At 48.0% G+C, this 25,242-nt stretch overlaps 1 protein-coding gene across 1 annotated transcript in view; it reads right to left on the bottom strand.

The window, feature by feature from the left end:
- The window catches only part of itfg1 (integrin alpha FG-GAP repeat containing 1), a 183,227-nt gene that overhangs the window by 17,252 nt on the left and 140,733 nt on the right, over positions 1 to 25,242 (bottom strand). Inside the window, exons 13-14 of the mRNA XM_030082604.1 lie at positions 16,121 to 16,164; positions 12,487 to 12,565 (exon numbers count right to left, since the gene is read on the bottom strand). Of these exons, the coding sequence (XP_029938464.1) occupies positions 12,487 to 12,565; positions 16,121 to 16,164 (123 nt within the window). The remainder of the gene's footprint in view (positions 1 to 12,486; positions 12,566 to 16,120; positions 16,165 to 25,242) is intronic.

Consider the following 25,242-nt stretch of genomic DNA (forward strand, 5'->3'; position numbering starts at 1 on the left):
ACACTTCACCAGACTGACAAGATTAACTGTAAAACTGTTTTCTCCTGGAAGATCATGTTCATGGACATCCTGAGGAGGGAATCCAGACTCACATAGCGGAAAATGCTGAATTTTTAACTCAGGAATTATGTAACTAATGGAATAGTAAAGTGAATGAGATGGATTCATGCAAACTGGTGTTGCACAGGGGTGAACTCAGTTCCCGATGAAGCTCCACAATCTCCCCCAATAAACACTAATTCATTTAACTCACTCATTTAACAGCTGCACTCAGCTGCATTCTGTCAGAAACAGCCGTCATGGTCAGCGTTTCCCTCTCAGGATGTGAAATCGTGACGGTGACGCCATACCCCGAAAACACACAGAAACCATGGAGATTTTCCTGCCTGTTCTGAAAATCTCATTTAGACAACCGCAGAGGGGGCAAAAGACTAATGTGGCACTAACAGTGACCCCGAGACTAAAAGACACATTAAACCAGCAGAAACATGAAGCTGGAGGAAAATGGACTTTGGCTGCTGTCCAGAAAAACTGGGGCACCAAAAAATAAGCTTTACATCTCCGAGGGGCTGGATGAGAGGAAAGAGGAAAGAAGCCAACGTACGGCTCGCATGGCCATGTTCTCACACGACAGTGATGAAGGAGTCCATGAAGAGGAGTGAATCTGATGGGAAACAGCAGCCAGCAGGAAAAGCAGCGCTCTTCACTCTGAAACCAGCCAGCTCTGCTGGTATACTGAATCAGAGGTGGCGCTGTAATCATCCATCCATCCGTGGCTACACCCACTGGCCGGACAGCAGCAGCTCGGACAGGCCGGACTCTCCGCTGCTCAGGAAGTTCAGCTCCGCTCAGATTCGCCGCTCTGCCAGCAGGAGGTGAAAGGTCAGCAGCTCCTCAGCACGGTGGAGAGCCTGGCTGTGTGAGTGTGTGTGTAGCCTGGCTAACAGACATGGCCACGGCTGGACAAAAGCCATTTCACAACATGGGGAGGTTTGGCAAAGGATATTATGCAGAGTGGTGTGTGTGTGTGTGTGTGTGTGTGTGTGTGTGTCCTATCTCCCGGTACCAGAGCCAGTGGAGGCCTTGGCAGAGATTTCCATCCTGCACACATGACTGACTGACAGCCTGCAATCCATCTTTTAGAAGACAAAGAGGATTTAAAGCAGAAGAAGCAGTCGCCCTGGTGTGTGTGTGTGTGTGTGTGTGTGTGTGTGTGTGTGTGTGTGTGTGTGTGTGTGTGTGTGTGTGTGTACTTGTACAGCTATATGTTGTGAGGACCATGGGTTCATAACCTTACAAATGAGGACAATTTTTGGAAAGTAAGGACATTTTTGCCGGTCCTCACTATTCGACAGACCTTTTTTGGCCTTGTTGAGGGTTCAGACTTGGTTTTCGGTTTAGGGTTACAATTGGGTTTAGGGTCTGGGTTCGGGTTAGGCATGAATTTTTGATGGTTAGGGTAAGGGGCTGGAAATGCATTATGTCAATGAGTGTCCTCACAACTATAGCTGTACAAACATGTGTGTGTGTGTGTGTGTGTGTGTGGGGGGGGGGGGGGGGGGGGGGGGGTTCTCGTTAGCACTGAATTCTGAGCCCACACACAGGGAAATATCATAACTATGTAGGATGCTCCAAGGCCAAGTGTCATGACTCCCAGCCCTGATCCTCCTGGTCCTGGTTCCAGTCCAGATTCTCCTGGTCCTGGTTCCAGTCCAGATTCTCCTGGTCCTGGTTCCAGTCCAGATCCTCCTGGTCCTGGTTCCAGTCCAGATCCTCCTGGTCCTGGTTCCAGTCCAGATTCTCCTGGACTTGGTAGTTTTAGAGTTGACAGTCACTGTGATAACAATCCATCTTGGTGTTCTCCACTGTCCATGCTTAGAGTTTATTGTTCTCTGCAGTGTGTGTGTGTGTGTGTGTGGTTTATTACAGAAACAAACTAGAATGTGGCCCTCAGAGAGGCAGACCTCCGCCACAGCTCAAATCAGTCACCAACAACCATAAGAAGACCAGATATAATCAAACAGTGATCGGGGTGTGATCGGAGCGGAGCGCTGCTGTGTGCGGCGCCTCTCTCTCTCGCCCTCTCTCCCTGTGTGTGTGTGTTTATCTGAAAAGGAAAACCGAAAAGCAACATAATTTATGTTATTTTACGTCATTTTAATTTGAAAATGGACCGGATTCTCTCGTATTTTCCGTTCCCGACTTCCTGTCTGGTGCGATCTGCTCTGTCCAGCTTTACAACGGGTGGTCCACGGCGTGAGCCGCTACGCACGCGGCGCTGTCCCGCGCCTCCTGTATGAGCCGTCAGATAGGTTAACCGGGACGCCGATCTGACAGTCGGTGCGCGGCGCTTCCCACTTCCTGTGTGAACCAGGCGTTTGTCCCCCCTGCCCAACCATGTGAAAGACTCCCTATCTGTCAATGACAAAGAATCCTTAAAAAAAAACTCCTGGATCCAGACAGTGATCCGGATCATCACCAAAATTTAATGGATTCTAAGTTAGCCCAAGACCCATCTTTCCACAAAGTTTCATTGCAATCTGTCGATTACTTTTTCTGCAATCTTGCTAACAAACCAACCAACCAACCAACCAACCAACCAACAGACGGACGTGATTACATAACCTCCTGGCGGAGGTATAGTGGATTAACACGCTGACAAGGTTTTCAACTTGAAATGCTGCCTCGTAAACGGGGTTGAACTTTCCATCATAAATGCTGAGTGTACTAACTACCAGAAAGCTAAACCGGAAAGACTAAACAGCTCAGAGTGGAAATGCGAGGTGTGGTGGAAATTTCTAATGAGTGCATGCTTAACTGTTTTGTAGTGCTTAGGTTTATTCGTTATAAATAACCGGAGCTCTCACACACTCAGATGTGTGGGGAACCGCGAATGCTTTGTCTAGAATTTGCTTTTCCTGATAATCTTAGCGTAGCAGCTGCGGGACTCGTGGGAGTCTCCCTGCGTCCAGCCTCCTGCTGGGTGCAGTCGAGGCCCCTGGGGGTGAACGTGGCAGACAGTTGTTAGAGACTTGCACGCCCCTGAACTCAGATTGGTCAGAACTCACTCTGTTACTCTGTTGCCTGCGTGACTTCTCCTGCTGTACAGAGACCAAAACGAACTCACCGGCTGATGCCCTTTGTTAAATAAAATTGCTGTAACACGGGGTTAACGGACTGAAATAGAATCTGTCTCACTGTGAACTGTGATGGTTTCACATGTGGAGGGAAATGATCGACTAAAAGCCACAGGGAAGAAGCAAAATACTAAAAGATTAAATCTAAAACAGTCTGAAGTGGCTCAGTGGAGAAATTTAATAAAACGGTCAAAAATGTAAAACTGATTGAAAACACGCAGCAATGGGTTGAACCACTAAAACCAGCTGAAACTTCTACCCATGTGTAAAACTGTCATGAAGAGTTCGTTTCAATAACTATATCAAGACGATCCACACATCAGTGTGAGCTTCACTTTAGAGCGGAGACGTGTTTTGAGGCTCCAGAGAAGTTTCATTTGGTAGAAATATATCTAACAAGTTGCTGAATTCAGCCCCTGATGTCTGTATTCAGTGCTCACCACACAATTCTCATGTTTGAGCAAGAAAAGCTTGAGCCGCGCTTTTCTTTATGGCACAAAGAAATCATGTGTTGGGGAACAAAACTCATGCAAAGCTGAGCCTTCCAGTCCTTCACAGGCGTTCCATCCACGAGTCACTGAGCTGAAAGTCTTTCACACTCACCATCCTCACTTCACTTTACCTTCATTCTATTTCTTCTTTTCTATAGTGCTCCTTATAAGAATGGCTGATTGCGTTCTTTACATTTGACACCACACACACTCATCAGAGAAGCATGAATACGCCTGAAGACAGAGGTCCTCACCGCTTGACGGAGACACAACAGAACATTCACAGTGAAATCTGAACAGCTCCTCCGTCACCGAGGGACAGGAAGCACAAAGAGTCCGCATGTCTGCCGTTCACAGGAAAAAACTGTCTGCATCCCTTTACCCTGTATAAAATCATTACTCTGTGTATAAAATACTAATGACTCAAAGAAATGTTCAAAAATCAAAAGTTGATTTGAGTGTCGTCATCATGAGACAGAGATTGCTGAGATTTGAAATGTGTGCTGAGCGATGGTGAAACTTCATTTCTCACTGTCACATTTCTAAAGCTGACAGACAGGAGTGAGTGTGTGTGTGTGTGTGTGTGTGTGTGTGTGTGTGTGGAGGTTTTATATCTATCTCCAGTCTGATTCTTTCTTTTTAACACAGAGTCTGTTTGGGCACAAAATTCATGATTAAGTGAGAAAACTAAACACAAAACACGATCACATATGAAACCATGTCTCACTCACACTCAGACAGACACACAAACACACACAGGTTTCAAAACTGAAAGGAAAGAGGAGAAATCAGACAAATTCCTGGTGCAGTCGCCATAGAAACCATTTGCTCCCCTGACGGTGATAAAAGGAGCAAATTGCTGTGATGTGAGGTGGAGCCCTGAGGGGCAGACACCTCCACACAGCCCGGCTCGTCCCCAGAGACCCCCAGTCCCAACACGAGGCTGCCCACATCCACACACCGTGCGTGCGTGCGTGCGTGCGTGCGTGTGTGTGTGTGTGTGGTGACAGCATCCAGCTGCTGTACAGGCTGCTCGGTCCCTCACTCCATCCAGCGGAGTGTGTCAACACATCACTGACGTTCAGGACGTTTAGTGTGAAGGAAGACAAGAAAACACATCCCATACATGCAGGCGTTCTTTGTCGGGCTGGCGTGAGGAAATCTTTGCGTGTATTCTAGAGATTAAAAAGAAAAATTGACAGTGAAACAAAAAGACAACAGAAAAACAAACGGGCCCAATACAACTCCTCGTGAAGGGAAAGTTGGCACTTTGGCAAGTGTGCAGCGCTGGAGGAAAATGTTTAAAGGAGCTCGCAGCGAGCGTGAAATGTGGTGGAGGAGATGCAGAGCGTACAGTAATGAGCAATGTAGCAGCTGATGGAAGAGCGTGGCCTCATTTTGGAGCATTCTCTCAGAATAGAAGCCTTTATAAAGACTTCTATTCTGGAAAAGTTGTCAGCCAAACGGAGTCACGCTGTATCCGACCGGAGCAGAGAGCCACGCTGTGCTGCCGCAGCACTGATAAATGTGAGCGCAGGAAGAAGGGAAACTTTTAAATGGTATTTTTGGAGAGTTCATCTTTATGGGTTCACCACTGAGACACACTGGAGGAAAAAATGGAAAATGAAAAGAAATGCCACACAGTCAAGAGTTGGCCATCAAACCCAGGATTCATTACTGGTGTGTGCATGTAGGGCGAGTCTTCTTCACTCCGCCTTCAAAGCCCTGACCCAGACTTCCCTGTAACCAGACACTTCCTCCAGCTCTTCCGGGAGGATCCCAGGGCGTTCCCAGGCCAGCCGAGACGTGGGGGAGTTTGAGAGCCCGCCTGATCCCAGGAGCTCTGTTTTCCAGGGCTTTATGCCCCTGGTAGGGTCTCCCATGGCAAACCGGTCCTGAGTGACGGGCCAGACTAAGGGCAGGTCAACAGCCCCTATATGAAGAAGTTAAAATCTAGGTCCGTGATGTCGCCTGGTATGGTGCAGTGGGGGCCCCACCCTGGAGGCCCTGGGTTGCCTGGGTGGCCTGGGGGTGCCCGCCTTTGCCTGTGGGGCTTGGCGAGGCTCAGCCTGAAGGGGCGACGTGGGCCGACCCTCCGGTGGACCCACCACCTGCCGAGGGAACCATAGGGGCCGGGTGCAGTGTGGATTGGAGTGGCAGGGTGCCGACCCGATCCTCAGACACAGAGACGGCTGGATTCAAAAAGTTTTTCTCTCTGTAACCGGATGGAACTCATGTGAATCCCAGACATCAACAGTGAGTCTCTCCTGCTGGAAACATGACGACATGTAGCAAACAGAAAGAGGATGGTTTCCTGTTTCCAGACACACACACACACACACACACACACACACACACACACACACACACACACACACACACACACACACACACACACACACACACACACACACACACACACACACACACACACACACACTCGTCTCTACAGCCACTTCACAGCTAACACCTCACACCCCCAGTTTGCGTCAATAAAGTAGACGTGTGGCTGAAGCTTTGACTTCCACTTCAGCTCGGTGAGTACAGCTGGTCCTGTCTGTTCACCACCTGGATGTCAAGTCTGGATCATGGCTGTGTTCCTTCAAGAACAGGTGCAGCACTTGTAGCCCTCGACTTTCACAGGTAAATGCAAAACAGTTTCACTTTCTGCACACGTCTACGAGCCAATCAGCACATATTTCATCAATCAGAGGCCTTAAATCGACAGATTCAACAAAACACACCCTGGTTCCATGTGGTGATAAGCGAAGGAGCGTGTGGATGTGGCTCAGGTCTTCAAGAGTTAAAGGGATGGAAATGGAAGAAGAAAGAGGCGGGGAGCGTGAGGAGGGAGGTGAAACTGAAAAACGGGGAGAAAAAGCATATCCTCAGTGTGATCAATAGTAATTCTCCATGTCTCAGTGGAGGGTTACCTCTGCAATATTTCCTTCTGCTCTCTTCTCTTCTCTCTGCACTCACATCTCTTATCTCCGTCTTTTGTTCCACCCTCATTTTCTGTGGTGTGTGCAGCTCCACTCCAGGCTTTCAGCGCTGCCCTCTGCACCCTCTCATTTTCTCCCCTCTCGACCTGTTCATTCCTGTCCTGTGCCATCAGCTCTGGCTGCCTCTGCAGGCTGCCTCCATACGCCGTGGCAGTGGAGAGGAACTGTTGACCTGATGAGTGCAGACGAGCGCCGCGGCCGCAGATCGGCGTGGAGAGACGTGAAGCTCCGAGAAAGTCAAAGGCTGTTTCTGCCTTTCTAATTGTCTCAAAGGTGAAGAAATGATCGATATGTTTGTGGATGAGCATGTGTTTTTAAAGGTTATGTATGCATGCTAAATGAGTCTCCGTGCTGCGTGTGAGCCGCTGCTAATCCCTTCAACTCATTAGCTTAATTGGACATTTTGCTGAGGCCACATTGATCTGGGCCCGTTATGAATCTGCTCCCAGGAGCACTCGCTCCTTCACTTTCTCTGGCTCTGGTAACTTCACAGGCCTCTTCCCTCTCTGGTCTGGTCTCTCTGCAGTCTCTGGCTCCAACATTCAGTGGTTAATGCTCGTCTTTGTCTTTCTTTCTTTCTTTTTCTTTTTTTTTTTTTAAAGTCATTTTACATCCATTTCCAGTTGAGTGGCAGTAACAGCAAATATATTGGGTTCATACAGGCTAATGTAACGATGGCTGACAGCCAGGGGCAATGAAACTAATATATTGATCATCTGCATGAAGACATTAAAGGGAAACCATTTTCTGGTGGGTTTCCAGATCAAGCAGTTCTTGTTGCTGCTGTGAATTGGTGGCTTGATCATAATCTGACACAAGGAAAAGGCCAGATGCAATAACCTGAACCTAAAATATATACTTCTTTATGTTTTCATTTCAGTCTCCTATTAAAACACACTAAAGAGTTCATCTTCAGTACATCCTGCTGAGACGATGGCGTCAGACACCACGACTGGAGAATCCAGAAAACAGAGTAAACTGAGTAAACAGCACAGACAATCTGTTCAGTTCAGTACAACATGTTGGCCAAACCTGAGCTTACATGCACCCACACGGGCTCTCAGCGCCGCTGAGCTCAGCAGGTGAGCAGAGGTTACTCCACGTATGCAGATGATGGTGTAGTGAATATTCACTGTGTTGTAGAGAAGTTAAATCTGAACACACTCTCTGGATCCTCCACTTCTTCTTGTTCATTTACTGACACGGGAGCAGAAAAGCCACTGAGTACCACCACAGTGCACGTCTGCAGAAGAACCAGTTTCAGAAATGCTGAGTTTTCTCTGTCTGCATGGAGATGGGAGTATTTCAGATGGAGCACACTGAAAGCTCTTTTCAAGAAGTGCCACCGTCGAATTCACAAAGCCACTGTCATGGAAACAAACAACCAAAATGCAACAAAAGCTCACTGCTCTCGCTGGAAAACATGTGTAAACAGTGACTTCAAACTGTCAGAAGATACCTCACATGAAACAGGCAGTGACAGTCAGACATTCAGAATCAGCTGGAATGACAAAGAAAACCTGGAAACTTTTAACGCCCTTTAGTTCAGAACAGCTAAAACTCCTTCAGCAGGTTTAGACACAGTGATAACGTTTGACTGTGCTGAACTCCTACACCCAGTCTGAACCCAGTTTAAATCCAGTCTGAACCCAGCCGTCTGAACCCGGTCTGAAGACTGCTGGTCCTGGATGGGTCTCTGAGCAGAGACAGAACCACACTGCGGAGTTTGTCCTGCTCGGTGTCGAAGTGTGTCCACTGTTGGAAAAAGGTTGTTAATGAACAACATCTACGATTCATCTCCACCTCCCCGCTTGCCTGACCCCCCACCCTCCTCCTGAGTCCCCCACAGGAGTCTTCTCCACCTCCACACCTGCCTGCCCCCCCCACCCCCCCTCCACTCTGAGTCCCAGCAGGAGTCAGTTGATAATGAGGTGTCTGTTGTCAGAATAGCAGCTCGTGCTCATCCATCCAACCTGCTTAGTAAAGGGCTGAGGCTGCACACACACACACACACAAGCACGCACGCGTACACGCACGCACGCACGCACGCACGCACGTACACATGCACGAGCTGTCGAGCTGCTGCTGACCTTCACTCATCTAATTCTGGACGTTGTCCCTGAACATGCTGGAGGTGGAGTCAGTGTGTTCGGCACACCGTCTCTCAGGCACAACATGAGACTCCACCCAGACGATCAGCTTGACTCTCATGGTTTTCTGGTTGGTCTCATCTCTGCTCCTCTTGTTCGACAGGAACGTCACCAGATTATCTCAGGATTTTATAATCTCTCCTTTCCTCTCCACCCTCGCTCTGCTCACCAGGGTGAAGGGTAAGTGAAGATCGTCTGGCCCCAGTGGAGAGGACCAGTGTGTGTGTGTGTGTGTGTGTGTGTGTGCGCGTGTGTGTGTGTGTGTGTGAAGCAAATCATTGCTCATCTCTGGCAGCCTTGCTAGCTGTTCCCTGAGCTACAAGCTACAGAATAAATACACTTTAAATCTACTCTGTTTTACACACACACACACACACACACACACACACACACACACACACACACACACACACACACACCTTTGCAGCTGCTAAATGAGGGTCTGGGGAGTCCTGGCGGCTCCTGCTCTCTCGCCGGGCGGAGCAGAAAGGTGGAGATATGATGGACAGACTGACAGGACAGCAGAGACAGGTGTCCAGGCAGGGGACAGGAAGTCCAGACAATCTGCACTAAACTTTCTGTGTATTTGGTTAACCCTTCCACTCCTGTCCGCTTCCACCACATCAGCTCCAGAACATTCACTGAGAGTCCGAATGCCGGTCTTCACAGAGGCCGTCAGGACGTCTGCAGTTCCAGCTCACAGAGGGACTGAAAGACATTCCGATCTGATTTTATATTGAACCAACGGGCAAAACGGCTCGCTCGCTGCACACCCCTGTTACGAATGACTGAACACAAACTGCTGCCTTCATGGCTTTTTCCATTTAGCCTGAAATGAAATAGATCCAACAGCTGACTTACAATTTATTTTTTTATTATTTAAAGTAGATATGGAAAAGGAAATGAGAAACATCTAGAAAAGTGAAATGTGGCTGCTTTATCCTGGTCTCTGCTCTGACAGACAATGTGTCTCTATTGACCCCACCTGGACCGAGGCAAAGAAAGAATATCTCTGCAAAATGATCTTATTTGGAGCTGGCGACGGCAGAAGAGTCTCCACCTTCCATGATCCTCCTCATCGAGCACTGAGGGTTCCGTCATCACTGTCTGCTGGATCTCACTCACAAAGCCCTAAAGAGTGTGTGGCCAGCGACGATCAGTTTCAGTGTATTTAGTAACCAGGAGATTACAGACGTCTGAAATAAAGACGAGGTTAGCCTGTGAGTCATCCATTTGTTTCTCAAACACGTATAATCCAGCAGACACATAAAAGCACGCAGCACAGTGGGATTACGCGGCTCTCCCAGACTATATATATATATAGATATCTGTGACCCCGGGCTGTGGCTGCTCCTCGTCCTCTTCCCGCTACGCCTGCGTCCCTCCACCACAGAACATCAAATCTGTTCAGTGCAGCTGATACGACACTGCGCCCCGCACGTCTCCTCTCATCTCTCCACTCGCCTCCCTACCTTCCGGTTGTGATGAAGCAGCAGTACAGTGTGGTGTTGGCCGTCTTCAGGGAGTTTCATAATCCCATGGAGAGCCAGTAATGTTACAGATTATACCGTCATTAATAATAAAGCTGGAGTAATGAGGCTGGAGATTGAGACTGAGCTGGAGGAACTTTTAACACATGTAGACAGTTTTGAATGTGATGTGTTTTTAATGTTTAATGTTATTTTACCGTACTAATACGTCTTCAGCCAGTTTACAGCTGCTGATGTGCCGAGCAGACTGAAGACACTGCGTGTGTGTTTGGCTTTGTCTCTAACCAAACTTGGTGAGGACCACCCCGGCAGGACGCTGGAGGATCCTGACCCGCAGGACAGAGGCGGTCAGATGGGGGTTTGAACCGCGGAGCGTCAGACAGCCGTGGCCACGGGGGCTGGACGGGGGCTGGACGGGGGCTGGACGGGGGCTGGACGGGAGCTGGACGGGGGCTGGACGGGGACTGGACGGGGGCTGGACGGGGGCTAGACGGGGGCTGGACGGGGGCTGGACGGGGGCTGGACGGGGGCTGGACTGGGGCTGGACGGGGGCTGGACGGGGGCTGGACGGGAGCTGGACGGGGGCTGGACTGGGGCTGGACGGGGGCTGGACGGGGGCTGGACGGGGGCTGGACGGGGGCTGGACGGGGGCTGGACGGGGGCTGGACGGGGGCTGGACGGGGGCTGGACAGGTCCTGGACGGGGGCTGGACGGGGGCTGGACGGGTCCTGGACGGGGGCTGGACGGGGGCTGGACGGGGGCTGGACGGGAGCTGGACGGGGGCTGGACGGGGGCTGGACGGGAGCTGGACGGGGGCTGGACGGGGGCTGGACGGGAGCTGGACGGGGGCTGGACGGGGGCTGGACGGGGGCTGGACGGGAGCTGGACGGGGGCTGGACGGGGGCTGGACGGGAGCTGGACGGGGGCTGGACGGGGGCTGGACGGGGGCTGGACGGGGGCTGGACGGGGGCTGGATGAACTCAGTGTTTCCAGCTCAGACAGCCTTTCTCCTGAACACTGCCTGGAGGCTGCGTTCACTTTGACAACAGCAGTCAGTGTCCTGCACTCCGAGCGCTGACAGTGGACGACACTGACGCCTCTGTCATGGCGCCGTTACTGGATGGGATGTTTTAGGTTGACGTGAAAAGATTTGACCAGAGAAAGACCAAACTGATGCACTGACGGCCGTCCAGAAACTGGGGCTCCTGCAGGGCCTTCTTGGTCTCCAGTGGTGCAGCTGAGGACTGAAGTCTCCAGCGCTCCGGACCACTGGCAGCGAGAGAAGCAGGTGGTCTGGGTGGGAGGCGGCGGTTGGTCACTTGGGTCATGAGGACATGTCTGTGTTGAGTTTGCATGTTCTCCAGGTTATCTGAGGGTACTGCTGGATCCTGGCATGGCCTGTCCGGGACGTATTCCACCTTTTACATCCAGACAGAGATCAGCCCTGTCCAACGCTGGGAAGCTGTGCACAGCGTGGATGGAGTGAGAAACTGTGTGTGAGTGTGTGTGTGAGTGTGTGTGTGAGAGAGAGAGAGAATCGGGACTGGTGAAACATACAAATGCACTCTCTAAGAAGTCCTTTCACTGTTCTCCGTGTTCACTCTGTCCTGGTCTGTTTCAGCAGGATAATTCAAAGCGGGCTGAGGAGTAATGTGGAGAATCTAACAGCCACTCTGAGCTGTTTACTGTCAGTGTTCGTCAGACGAGCTGGATAAACATGTCAGACTCACAACTCAGCGCTGCTCAGGTGGCGAGGAGGCCACGGCTGTTTCTTCAAGCTACAACCCATCAGGAAGGCGTACCGAGCGCATCGTGCAGACCTGAACTCAGCGGTACTCAGAGAGCTGCAGCTACAAAGCAAGTGAGTTTGAGCGAAGCTGGAATGAAAAGTGTGACCTGAGCACACATCCATCAGACGCATCATAAACACTGTTACCTTATCAAAATGATTTATTTTCTCTAAAGCCACAGCACTTTTTTCAAGCTTCAGATTTTTCCCTTTTCTCTCGCTGCCCTTTTCACGTCAGCTGTTGTCACTCGTAAAAAAAAAAAAAAAGTGAAGCGAGAAAATAAAAATCAATCTCATTCCCTCCTCACTGCAAATACCTGAGAAATGTGAGGCGAACGGAGGACGTCTGTCAGTGTGGACACATCCAGTCAGTGGACATGTGAGAGGACGGCGGATCACACTCGGGGATAAAGAACGCTCTTCTTACCTGAGGCGTTTTTGAGGTAGCCGTTGGAGTCCACTGTGGTGTACATGACATAAGGACCGGGCTGGTTCACACCGAAGGGCTGCAAACACACACACACACACACACACACACACACACACACACACACACACACACACACACACACACACACACACACACTTTAAAGATGATATAGTTTCAAAGCTAAAGTAGTACGAGGGGGTACCCAAAAAAAACCGGAATTTGGTCAGAAAACAATAATAATAATGAGTTCCGACTTCTGGCCGTCACATGTGCTGCAGGTAAGCCTCATGCACATCTGTGAGAAATTTGAGCTCCGAGAGTTACACTGACGCCTGTCAGGAGCTATTTATAGCAACAGAGTGCAGAGGAGGTCTGCGATTTTTTCCAAAATGGCGACATTGACGGGGAAGCCAGAGCAGCGCGTAAACATTAAATTCTGCTTTCTGCTGGGAAAAAACAGCAGCAGAAACACTCACCTTGTTGCAGCAAGCCTACAAGGATGATGCTCTAGCGAAGAATCAGGTCCATAAGTGGTTCGGGTGGTTTAAAAAGGGCCAGATGTCGGCGCGTCAGGTGCGCTCAGCCGTGAAAACAATGCTGAGCTGCTTTTCCGCTGTCCAGGGTATCGTCCACAGCAAGTTTGTCCCTCCAGGTCAGACTGTAAACCAGGACTACTACATGGAAGTCCTCAGACGGCTCCGTGAGGAGGAAGCGGCCCGCGGAGTGGCGGAGTGGAGCCGGTTGATCCACCACGACAGAGCGCCAGCGGACACGGCGCTGCGCGTCACGCAGTTTCTGGCGAAGAATAAGATGAATCTCCTCTCCCATCCGCCTAATTCGCCAGATGTAGCCTCGAGTGACTTTTTCTTGTTCCCCAAGCTGAAGAAAGAGCTGAAGGGACAGCGGTTTGCAGATGTGGAGGAGGTGACAGAAAAATCGCAGCCGGCAAAAAATGGCACTTTTACGCGCGGGTCTGACGACGCATTGGTGAAGCGGGAGACACGGCTGGAGCGCTGCATTAATGCAGATGGGGATTATTTTGAAGGCGACGGTGGTGTTTTATTTTGAAATGTCATAAATAAAAAATTATAATCAAATTCCGGTTTTTTTTGGGTACACCCTCGTATATATACTTCATTTAACCAGGTAAAAGCCTCGCTGGGATTCAAAATCTATTTTTCAAGAGGGAGCTGGCCCGGCAGCAGCAGGCTGTGACGACAATCAATAAATACATTTGTACATCAATACATTAGAATAAAGGATATAAATAGTATCAGACCAGCTCAGCTGTCAGACAGGGTGAAGGACATGAGCAGGAGAAGGGACAGGAGGGACAGGGACAGGGATAGGGACAGGGACGGTCAGGGACAGGGACAGTTACAGGGACAGGGACAGCAGCTGCTGACCTGGAAGCGGCTCCTGTGTTTCTCTAACTAGGCGGGATGTTCAGGTCTGACCTCCTGCGGAGCGTAAACTAACGTGACGGCTGCGCTCGCGCGGCGGTGTGGGCGGCTGCTTATTCCATGTCTGATCTGTTCGTTATGATCGGGTGACAACCCATGAAGAGATCTGTTGAGCCACATCTCTCTTTACATTAGCTACCGGTGATGGTGCTGCACATAAACAGAGGAGCAGAGCGGCGGGCGGAGAGGACGAGGTGGGACTGAAAACAAGGCAGAGAGAGCGGAATGAAAAGATAGAGGTTGATGGATGGGAGAGGAGAGGAGGAGAAACAGCCGCGAGCTCCACTTGTCTCCTGCATTCATCATCTTTCAGTGAGACGACAGGCGGGAGGACGAGGAGACGGCCGGAGAAGCCAAACATGTCTGATGGCAGCAGCTCCTGCTGACGTGCTTCACCACGGCCTTTCTCAGGAGTCCAGCTCTGTGATTATCACCTGCTGTTAAATCACCGGCCCACATGCAGACCACAACGAGGCATCGGGGGAAAATAACGCTAACTGCCCAATAACTCAGCAGCTTTCTATAGGTGTGCCAGTCCAGGAGCTCCGAATGCACGTTTGATCCCACGCTTGTGCATTGTTACAGATCACACAGCCTCCTGACAGGCTGGAGGTCTGCTCTACCAAGGTTCATTTTCCAGGAAACTTCAGGGTCAAGTCTGGGTTTAATTTACTATTAAGCAGGATGACTTCCTGGGTAAATCACCACAGTGTAGAGCCACTATAGAGATGTAGAGTCACTATAGAGGAGATGTAGAGTCACTATAGAGGAGATGTAGAGTCACTATAGAGGAGATGTATAGTGACGTCTGGTTGCACAACTGCAGATTCCAGTCAATATTAAGTGACAGCTGTACGATACTGTATGATAAAGTCTTAAGAAGTCATACAGCTCTGTCTCAGACTAAAACTGCTTCTTTTTCCATTGTAACTGGTAAAAAAAATGCATATTTTTTTCAAATTTTATTGAATATTTATTTAGTTCCTTTCATGAAAGTGGAAGTAGAATTGATTCAAAGACCTCGCTCTACATTTTAGGATCAACACCATGATTGAAGAGGAGCAGCAAAAAGATAATGCTTTCATATTTCTGGCCCTGAAGTTAAAAATAAAAAGAGACGGTTTGATTTCACGTATGGTTCTGATCATATGAGACATCATATGATGCACAGCTTCGCTCTCCTCTTGTTTCAAGGAGTTTGCTTTGAGACGAGAAAACCAACAGAGGAGGAAAAGCTCGGCACAGTGGTTCTCTCCACCGAGGTCATGAAGGCCAGCTGAAAGTACACAACTGCAGCACAAACAAAACACTTGAACTGCACTCAGCTTTGGCTCTAATACGGCCACATCTGCTGATGTGCAGCATATGTCGCCTCAAACGGGAATAAAATCTGATACACCTCCACACCACCACCCCAAACAGGACCAGAATCTACATTTCATTCACCGGGAGGACTGCGGGGCTCACTGAGGCTTCACCTGTTTTAAAGATCCCTCCTCTTTTTCTGGACACGCTGCTGCTGTTTTACTTACTGCTTCGTTTTTTACTGAGTTTTTACTGAGTCGTGTAGCTCCGGGCCAGGCTGTGAGCGCTCTGGAATACAGTGTTTGACCTTGTGGAAGCTGGCGGTGTGTCTCAGACTGATAAACACACGGTACAACGGTGCAGACACGGAGCCTTGGATACCTCCAGCAGGAAGAACATGTGTCTGTTAGAAAACCAACAACAGACCCTGGAGGTGAACATGGAGGCTCTCCCAGTCGCACCCCAACGGCAACGTGTAGGAAAAACCAAAAGAGGCTTCCAACGACAGGCTGGAAACAGGCCGCTGCCCTCTACCTGAACAGGAAGCTGAGGACTTTTAGACTGAATTGTGAAAACTCAGAGGAAAGACTGGGAGAGAACTCTCACACCGGCTCTGATTCCAGTCTGCACACTGCAGGTAGATACTGGATCTGGTGGTATCCCTTCAAAGCAAGTCGAATTCATGCGTGTTGTGGCCATTATCTTCGACATGTTTCCAGCTGCATTAAAAGGAGGTTTGAGGCTCCTCTGGCCCAAACTGCCATCACACTGGAATCTCCTCCCTCAGCTCTGCGGTTTGGAGCAGATTTGATCCAGAGCCTCTGAGCGCAGACTCCTCATCATGACAGAGGCAGATCGCTCACCTTGACGTTGTCGGGGCAGTCGTTGGAGCAGAGGCCGCTGAGCACTGTGGAGCACAGAGAAGGTCGGGGTTAGACGGGTTTTTAGCACGTGCAGCTCAGTGAGTCACTGCTATGGAAGAAGAGGGGATCCACAGCTGTGAAGCATCAGCAGCGTTCACCTCTGGCACATTAACACATCTCAGGAAATCCTCCTTCATGGACTCACTTCATATCCTGCACAAATCACATCATCAAACACAACAACTCTTCAACACAGATCTGAGATATAGAAACTTTAAAGGTGCATTAAGGAGTTTGCATGTTTTATGCGAAACAGCGGCCCCTGCAGGCCTTGGGCGTAACTGCAGCTTTGTGAAACTGCCTGTGGCTTGCGTCCATGTACGTGCACGGAAGAAGGGAACTCCCTCCTCGCTCTTTTAGTAGCGCTCGAGTAAAACGTAAGGTTGTTCTGCCTGGTGGGTCTGTGTGGAGCTGTGGCAGTGCTAGAAGCTGGTCTGTTCTTACTTTCTGGAAGCTCCTTCCTCAATACTGCTCAGTTATTGCTCGCTATTCGCGAAGCATCTGGTGGAGTAAGGGCGGACAAAATGAAACCTAAGGATATCAGGTCAGTGGGAGGCGCATTACGTCACATCATCTCAAATTCTCCCCAAAAAAATCCTGGTGCCGGACTGGCACTGCAACTTTCAAGGGACGATTTAGCGCTGTTAGCGGTACGAGCAATGAATATGTCAGGGCACATTGTACACATCATTGAATATTTGTAACATATTTATGGTGGAAAATAAGTATTTTTAAAGTTGAAAAACTCCTTAAAGCTCGTGTCCAGAGTTCTGAAAGAGAGAGGTTTTTTTATCCAACGTCTGGAGGTTCCGCCCTCCCTCTGCTTTGATGAGCGACCAAGCCACGCCCCTTCAATTGTGCTCGCACATTATCTGTCGGGTGAAAATGAGAGCCTCTGAGTCCTACAGCATCCTCCATGTTGAGCTGTTTACGGTGGATGTTCAGCAGACAGTGGATATATCCGAGGTGAGCGGGCGGCTGCTGCAGAGCTAACTCTCCTCTGCTGGGCGAGCGGCCGTGCTCTCTGGCTGCTCCACACTTTGATTGACAGCACGACAAGGCGGAAGCTCGAAGCCTATTGGCTGAAGCTGACCGACGCTTTTTACGTATAACATGGGGGTCTATGAGACGAAGGCGGAGCTCATAAATACATTTTTTATATTGCTTTATGCTAATATTATATTGTAGTATCGAACCAGACTGACACATTGAAGCTCTGTTGAAAAATGATACATACACTGGAAACGAACAGAAACTCCGGACACGAGCTTTAATGCACCTTTAAAACCCAACACTGAAGAAACAAACCTTGAGAGAAATGTACAAAGAGCAGTGCAAACAGTTATTTATTAAAGATATATTTATTAAACTGGACTTTCTGGTGGCCTGTTTCAGCCTGGACTCCATAGCTACTGGATGAAAACAGGTTTTCTCCTCCATTACACACAGATGTAACATTAAAATCAGAATGAACACAACATAAACTTTTTATGATGGTTCCTGTTTGTAGAGTGGATAGTTGATCATTTTGGATTGAAGATTAATGTGCTCGAAGCAGCAAGCACATAAAAGCTTGTGTCAGGACTTGAGTTAGTCCTGCTTTTTGAACGGGTCAGCCTGGAGCTGTGCGCTGATTGAGATATAAGCCCTTTAGATCTTTATAGCATCCAGCTTGTAAAACTCACCCCCTATCAAATTCATGAAGTGAAAAAGAGTTTGTTTTTCAGAGACAGGTCAGCGACGGCTGCTCGCAGTGCAGGAGAGAGAGAAAACGGTAGAATTCCTCTTAAGTGAGTAGAAACAGTCTTTGTTCCTTACAGCTGCTTGGTGCGTTACTGTGGACAAGACAGCCAGGAAGGTGAGGCTATAAATAAACTGCCGGCAATGAGAAACATCAAAATAAGAGTGCAAACCATTAACACTGTGTGCATGTGAAGAAAGCCGTGCACTCGTTTGTGTGTACAAGTGGAGGAGGAGAAAATCCTGTGAATTGCTAATCAGTCATTAGAGGAGTTACTTTATTAGCATGCTAATGTGTTTCAGGGTCTGGGCTGCTTGATTTGCCTGATGGAGCCACGCTGAAGCCCAGCTCTGTGTTAATAAGGTCAAAGCCCGGCGCCAAACGGCCAAACTCAACGCTCTCAGTCATACCGCCTGGGTCGATGGTGAAACGAGTGAGGCTAAATATGAACTGTGTAAAAACAAACACGTCTCTAATGCTTCCTCTGGAACAGAAACGTCTCTACAGACCAGAAGGAGATATGACTACTTTCACAACAACATCGTCTGATACAGCAAACACAAAACTGTGGTTGAGTATTGGGGTACGTTCAGCTCAGCAGAGCCACCACAGGATCTTGTGTTTCTTTCTTTTACATCGTGATACTCCTCAGCTCTGTTATTGTATGTTTCACTGTTTAATCTTGTAATAGATATATAAAACCCTTCCTGGGCAGCATCTCCTTCCAGCTGGGGTCCTCTGCCAGAGTCCTGGGAGCTGGAGGGTTCTGCAGGATCTACCAGAGGCCTGGGAGCTGGAGGGTTCTGCAGGATCTACCAGAGGCCTGGGACCTGGAAGGTTCTGCAGGATCTACCAGAGGCCTGGGACCTGGAAGGTTCTGCAGGATCTACCAGAGGCCTGGGACCTGGAAGGTTCTGCAGGATCTACCAGAGGCCTGGGACCTGGAAGGTTCTGCAGGATCTACCAGAGGCCTGGGAGCTGGAGGGTTCTGCAGGATCTACCAGAGGCCTGGGAGCTGGAGGGTTCTGCAGGATCTTAGCTGTTCCTAGCACTGTGCTCTTCTGGACAAAGACCTCAGATGTTGCTCCCAGTATTTCCAGCTTGGGACTAACTGGCCCTGGTGCCCCCATCTAGATCATCCAAAGGTTCAAGGATGTTTCTTACCACTTGTATGCTGATGACTTCCAGCTCTATTGTTCTGTTCAGCTGGATGAGATAAAGAAGCTCGATTTCTTCTTCCATTGTTTGGCAGAAATAAAACAATGGCTCAGTGAAAATTCTATTCAGCTCAACGCAGACAAAACTGAAACACTCATTGTCGCCCCTGATTCCTCAATTCCAGGGATCAAACAGTACCTTGGTGACTTAGGGCAGTCCGCGAATTTGAACCTTAGAAACTTGGGTGTTTTCTTTGATAAAGTCATGTCTCTAGTGCAGCACTGCAAGCAGCTGACAAGAAACTGTTTCTTTCAACTAAGAAATATCTCTCAACTTAGGCAAATGGTATCATGCAACGATCTAGAGCTCATCATTCATGTCTTTGTTTCTTCACGTTTAGACTATTGTAACAGCCTGTTTTCATGCCTGAACAAGAAGGAGTTTCGAAGCTGCAACTTGTGCAAAACTTTGCAGCGAGAATATTGACCCGCACAAACAAGTGGACTCGCATATCTCCCATTTTAAAGGAGCTTCACTGGCTACCAGTCGCTTACAGAGTCAATTTTAAGATTTTGGTTTTAACTAGTGATGCACCGAAAATTCGGCCACCGAAATTTTTCGGGAAAAATTGCTCAAAAGTGTATTTTCGACTTTCAGCCGAAAGAAAATAAATCACCAAAAAAACCGGCCGAAAATAATTGGTGATGACGTGGCGGCAATGCTAAAGCAAACCTTTTAATGCCTCGTGTCTGCTTTATTAATGCCTCAAATCAGGTTTTAAAATTTATTTGACTTTTTACAGTGCGCATTTGCGCAGCGTCACCTCTCACTCACACTCCGCACACTCATTTCCCTGATAAACGCACACACACTCCAACACACACAAAATAGTTGTATTATTAACCGTCAATAATAATCAAGAACATATTAAAATTAGTAAAATAAGTCTCCCCGGCTGCGCACCAGGACGGACACCTTCCCACACGGTCCGTCCTCACCCTGCTCATTTGATTCTGGGACTGCAGGCTCCACAGGACAAAGGTATTTATTCAGAAAATATGTTGATTCTGAAATTAATTTTTTCAAACGAGAAATACATGGTTTGCTGTACTTTGATGGAGGATATAATATTTTACCTGAATCTGTAATTGGCACCTCAGGAGATGCTGCAGGGCTCCTGCTGCCGTGTTCACTGCTGTGTTGAGATTTATTACATTAGTTTATTTATTTTTTACACCATTTTATGTTATAATTATTTAGTTGTAAACTGACAGCAGCCTACAGTAATTCTCTATACCTGGAGGTGACGCGTGAGCGCTTCATGCTCCACTGCAGGTTCTGCTGGACTGTACAGCAGCTGGAGGTCGATCGGGCATTTTTGGGGCAGCAGGATTACATTTGTTTCGCTGTTTGGCCCACGGCTGTTCTGACTGTGATTCAGAACGTTCCTCCTCTTCACTCCAGTCAAGATCGCTGATGTCCGACACGTCTCCGCCATCCGACTCCCCCTCACTGACCTCCTGTATCATTGCTAAAGCTTCTTCCACCTTATTTCTCTTTATTATGCCTCTTTTTATTGTCTTTCTTTTGGGATTTGGTTGATATTCTTGGCCGTCTGACTGATTGTCTGCTGTCAGAGCTAGCTCCCTGTTCAGATGCGCACATGAACCAAAACAAATCAATAGCAGAAAAAAAGCCCCGTGAAGTGCGTCTTTTTTTTTATCAGCGGTCTATGAGGCGCTGTTGGCCTTTGGAGGTATAAATGCTTTGTAATATTAAGTGTGTCATTGTTAGGACCTTATTTGCTTCAGAAAAACATACAAGACACATATTTAGGAAAAGTCAAAGAATTAGAAGACAGGGGAATTATTTTCAACAGATTTATCTGAATTATAAAAACTCAAACGGTGTGTCAGACCGTCTTGGCTGTTCTAGTGTTAATCACCAATGTCCAGCCAGCTGGTGAAGTCCCCCATCGCTCCCGGCGGCCCGGCGGACAGGCTGTCGGCCAGCGGCCGGCCGCTCCCAGCGCCCCGGCTGTCGGCCGGCGGCCGGCCGCTCTCGGCAGCACAGCGTGCGGAGTGCCAGCCGCGCGCCGTGCTCTCCGGTCGGGAGACTGGAGGATAAACTGTGATCATGGTGACTGACGGGTTCGAGGTGGAGGCCGGTGTTGTTTGCCGTTCTGTTTGAACTGGCTAGTTTAGCTACAAGCAAGCAGAAGTTGTTTGCTCATGTGATCACGTCGCAACGAATTATGGGAACCGTAGTCAAGACAACGGACTGACAACCGGGTGGTCTTTATGACCGTATTTTCCACAAAAAAGGCGCACTACATTATAAGGCGCACTGTTGGGTTTTGAGAAAGTTGATGTTTGATGTGTTACTTATAGAGCAGAAAATACGGTAGGTTAAATGCCACAGACAGGAACTGTTCCTGTCCTGTCCTAATTGGATGCAGTGATTAATCTGATGAACCTGATCATCCCTGAAGAATATCCCTGAGGAATATAGGCTAGTAATTATTCATTTCTTTCGGTCTTTCGGCTTTTAGTTTTCGGCTTCAGTTTCCTCATTTTCCGGTTTCAGCCAAGAATTTTCCTTTCGGTGCATCCCTAGCTTTAACCTTTCAGGCCTTGCATGGCCAAGCTCCTTCTTATATCTGTGACCTGCTTCAGCCTTACTCCCCTGCGAGGGTTTTAGGTCTGTGGACCAGAACTTGCTAAAGGTGCCTCGTACTCGGTTTAAGACCAGAGGAGCCCGATCATTCCAGGCCGTTGCTCCCAGGCTCTGGAATGATCTCCTGCTCTCTCTCAGCTCAGTTGCGTCTGTTGACACTTTTAAAACACAACTTAAAGGCACATTCAAGGATTGTCCGCCGATTTCGTACAACATGGCCGATTTGCCATTTTTGGAGCGCTGCCATGCGCGGCTGCCTCCGTGAGGACTGTGGGAGCGCGCACGTCAGCCGCATGTCAGTTTGTTTACATCCACGCAACTGGAGCATCGTCTTTCATAGGATTAAAACACATTTGTAATCATGTCGACTCTTCTTCCAATCATATATCAGAATACGATCCGCAAAGTAGTGTCTTACGTGTTTATGCAACAAAAACACGTTTGAATGGGATAATCAGCAGGTCACCTGTCCAGCAGGAACTTCCCCTCGTCCTGATCAGTCCTAAATCCCTTTGTGCTTGAATGTCCGCCGCCTTGTAAAGGAATCTCCCAGTAAAACACGCGTTCTGCCTTCTTTTCTACGGCCTTTCTTCTGTCTTCTTTCATCTCAAACAATGTTCTTTTTTTGTGGCTAGCCACCTTCGGAGGCGCCAGGAGGAGCAAGCCGCTTCTGAATGAGGTGCTTTGGTCGCTCCCGCTGCATCACTTCCTAAACAACGCTCTGCACATGCAGCTCGAAACCAGAGCACCAGAGGCGGCGACTCCACAGGATATGTCATCACGCAAACGCGTTCCCACATTGATTGGCTTTATGACTGCCCAGTCACGAGTTGGAACCAGACAACACTGATTGGTTCTAAGGATCCTCCAGTATACCTTTAAAACCTTCCTGTTTGCCCAAGCATTTGCTTAGTTTTTCAGGCCTGTTCTGATCTCCTTTTATAATGTTGACTATTTATCTGTATTTAATTGTTGTTTTTACTGTTTGTCTTATATATGTTGCGAAGCACTTTGTGGCTTTTTGCCTGTGAAAGGTGCTATATATATATATATATATATATATAAATTACATACTTACTTACCCATCACTGCTGACAAGTTAGTGATCATAACATACACACCTACTCTACCAGTGAAAACATGGAGTGGCCAGCACAGTCTCCAGACTTAAACCTCATTGAGCTGGTTTGGGATGAAATGGACAGAAGAGTGAAAGAAAAGCAGCCCACAAGTGCCACACATTTATGGGAACTTCTGCAACAGACATGGGAAGAACTTTCTGAAGAATATTTGATTTCTATTGTAGAAAGAATGTCACGTGTGTGTTCAGCTGTTATATCTGCCAAAGGTGGCTACTTTGATGAGTCAACAGTTTAGAATACATTTTGGTCTATAAATTGATTCCATAATTTCTTTTTGACTCCAACTGCTTATTTGTACTATGCTTTGACATCTGAGTGCAATGAGACATTAAACGGCATAATTTTCAGTAAAAACACTGGAAAAATTGGGGTGTTCTAAAACTTTTGACCGGTAGTGTATGCCGTACATAAACACCGGTACACCTCCGTCATGTAAACTACACATGCTCAGATGAACAACGACAACATTTTCCTCGAGAGTGTCATGAGTCCCAGTCCATATTCTCCTGGTCCTGGTCTCTTTTGATCAGAAAGGTTTTAGACCTCTGGTAAAATTAATCTTGTTGCAGATAGATTTACCAGAATTTTATGAATATCATGTTATTGTTATATCAGCTGCTAGAACAGGTTCTGCTCCAGTACCACAGTCAGTGGTTCGATTCTGGGTTGTGAGCTTTTGTGCATGGCAGAACATGAAGACACGGCGGACAGAAGCAGTCTTCTTTTATTTCGACCCGACATTGATCACTGCATGTTTAGTGTTCGCTTCGCCGTACCTGAACAACCTGAACACCAGCACCTGATTATCCAGACAAAATGTGCCCGATTACAGCAAACAGCCATGAAACCACAGCGCTGGAGAGGCTGGAGGACATTTTCCCGTCACAGTGATCCCTCCGCCGTCAGCCTGCGTGAATAAACAACGGCTTTTTATGTTGAAAGCATTGATTTAGCAAGAGATGGCATACGTGTGGCCAGGGCAAATTTGCTGCTTTGAAGCTCAGCGGGTTATTAAGAAAACGGCTGCAGCAGAATTCAGATGGAGCATCAAAGACGAGGCTGTGCTCTCTGACCTGGACTGGCCACTTAACATCTTCCTAAACAGGTCTCAGTGCAAAATGCCACATTGAAGAAAACACTTTAATTAGTCATGCAGGGCCTTGTTTTGTTGTCATTAATGATTTTTGAAATGGCTTTTCAAACCACATTGAGCATTTATCTCAGTGTTCTATGAAAGTGCCAATGTTTGCTGGAAACATGAAGGACTTATCCTCTGTTCCTCTGTTGGTTCAGCAGTGACCACAAACTAGTCACTATTTGTAGAGACGGAAAAGGTTTTAATACATCAGAATATGAGACAGAACCATTTCCTGAGATCTGTCAATTTTCTGAGTTTTGCATGTAAACAGCAAAATGTTGATTGTGGTACAAGAGGATAGTACGCTCTGTGTTGTCTAATGGAACCACACAGTGAGAGAAGAGCAGGATGTTTAGCTGTCTGCTCATTTTCTCACTCTGTCTTCATGACACATGTCTATTCAGAATTTGTATGAGGAAATGTTATTCTGTATGCAGATGATGGTGGAGTTAACAATTCTTTGTTATGTCCGCTGCTGTCTCATCGAATGTGTGCAGACAGACAGGGTGAAGTCCAATTCTCCCCTTCGCCCTCGCCCTTGGCCCTAACCCTTCGTTGTGCGCGTTCATGTGAAGTCATAGGGATGTCCCGATTCTACTTCATCCCCCTTCAGACCGAGGGGGAGGGGGGAGTCCTAGGGCTATCTGGCCCTTGAAACGGAGATTTTCCAGGAGCACACTACAAAACGAAGGCTATGGGAAATTTCCCACATTGCGCTGGAAAATGGCGAAGAAAACATCAGCGGCAGCCAAAGAAATCAAAAAATGTGAGTATTTTTTGTTAAAAAAACAACAACAATGCTATTTTAAGGTCGCTGCAATGTTACATGACAGCCAGTTGTGTAGCGTTAAGTGCATCTGCTCGTTAACGATGAACTTGTTTTAATTTCTGCACGAACATGATACGTTTTATTGATATCACCGTAGCCTGCTTTTCTGCTTTGAGCGTATAAGACACCCGAAAATATGCCATTTGTGCTCTGATATTAAAGTAAACATTACCAGAGCATGATGCAGTATCACAGACTGTATCGGTAACATCGACGAGCACCGCTGGGATCATGTGACTGATGGAGAATGAAACATGAGGGTTTTGAACGAATAATTCCTTCACATCAGTGTTGCATATCAACCAGACAATTGTGAAAACATTATATAATAAAATAACCAGCCTGGCAGCATATTACAACAGCATATTACTTGTGCTT

Source organism: Salarias fasciatus, chromosome 1, assembly GCF_902148845.1.
Source record: "Salarias fasciatus chromosome 1, fSalaFa1.1, whole genome shotgun sequence".
Classification (NCBI taxonomy): domain Eukaryota; kingdom Metazoa; phylum Chordata; class Actinopteri; order Blenniiformes; family Blenniidae; genus Salarias; species Salarias fasciatus.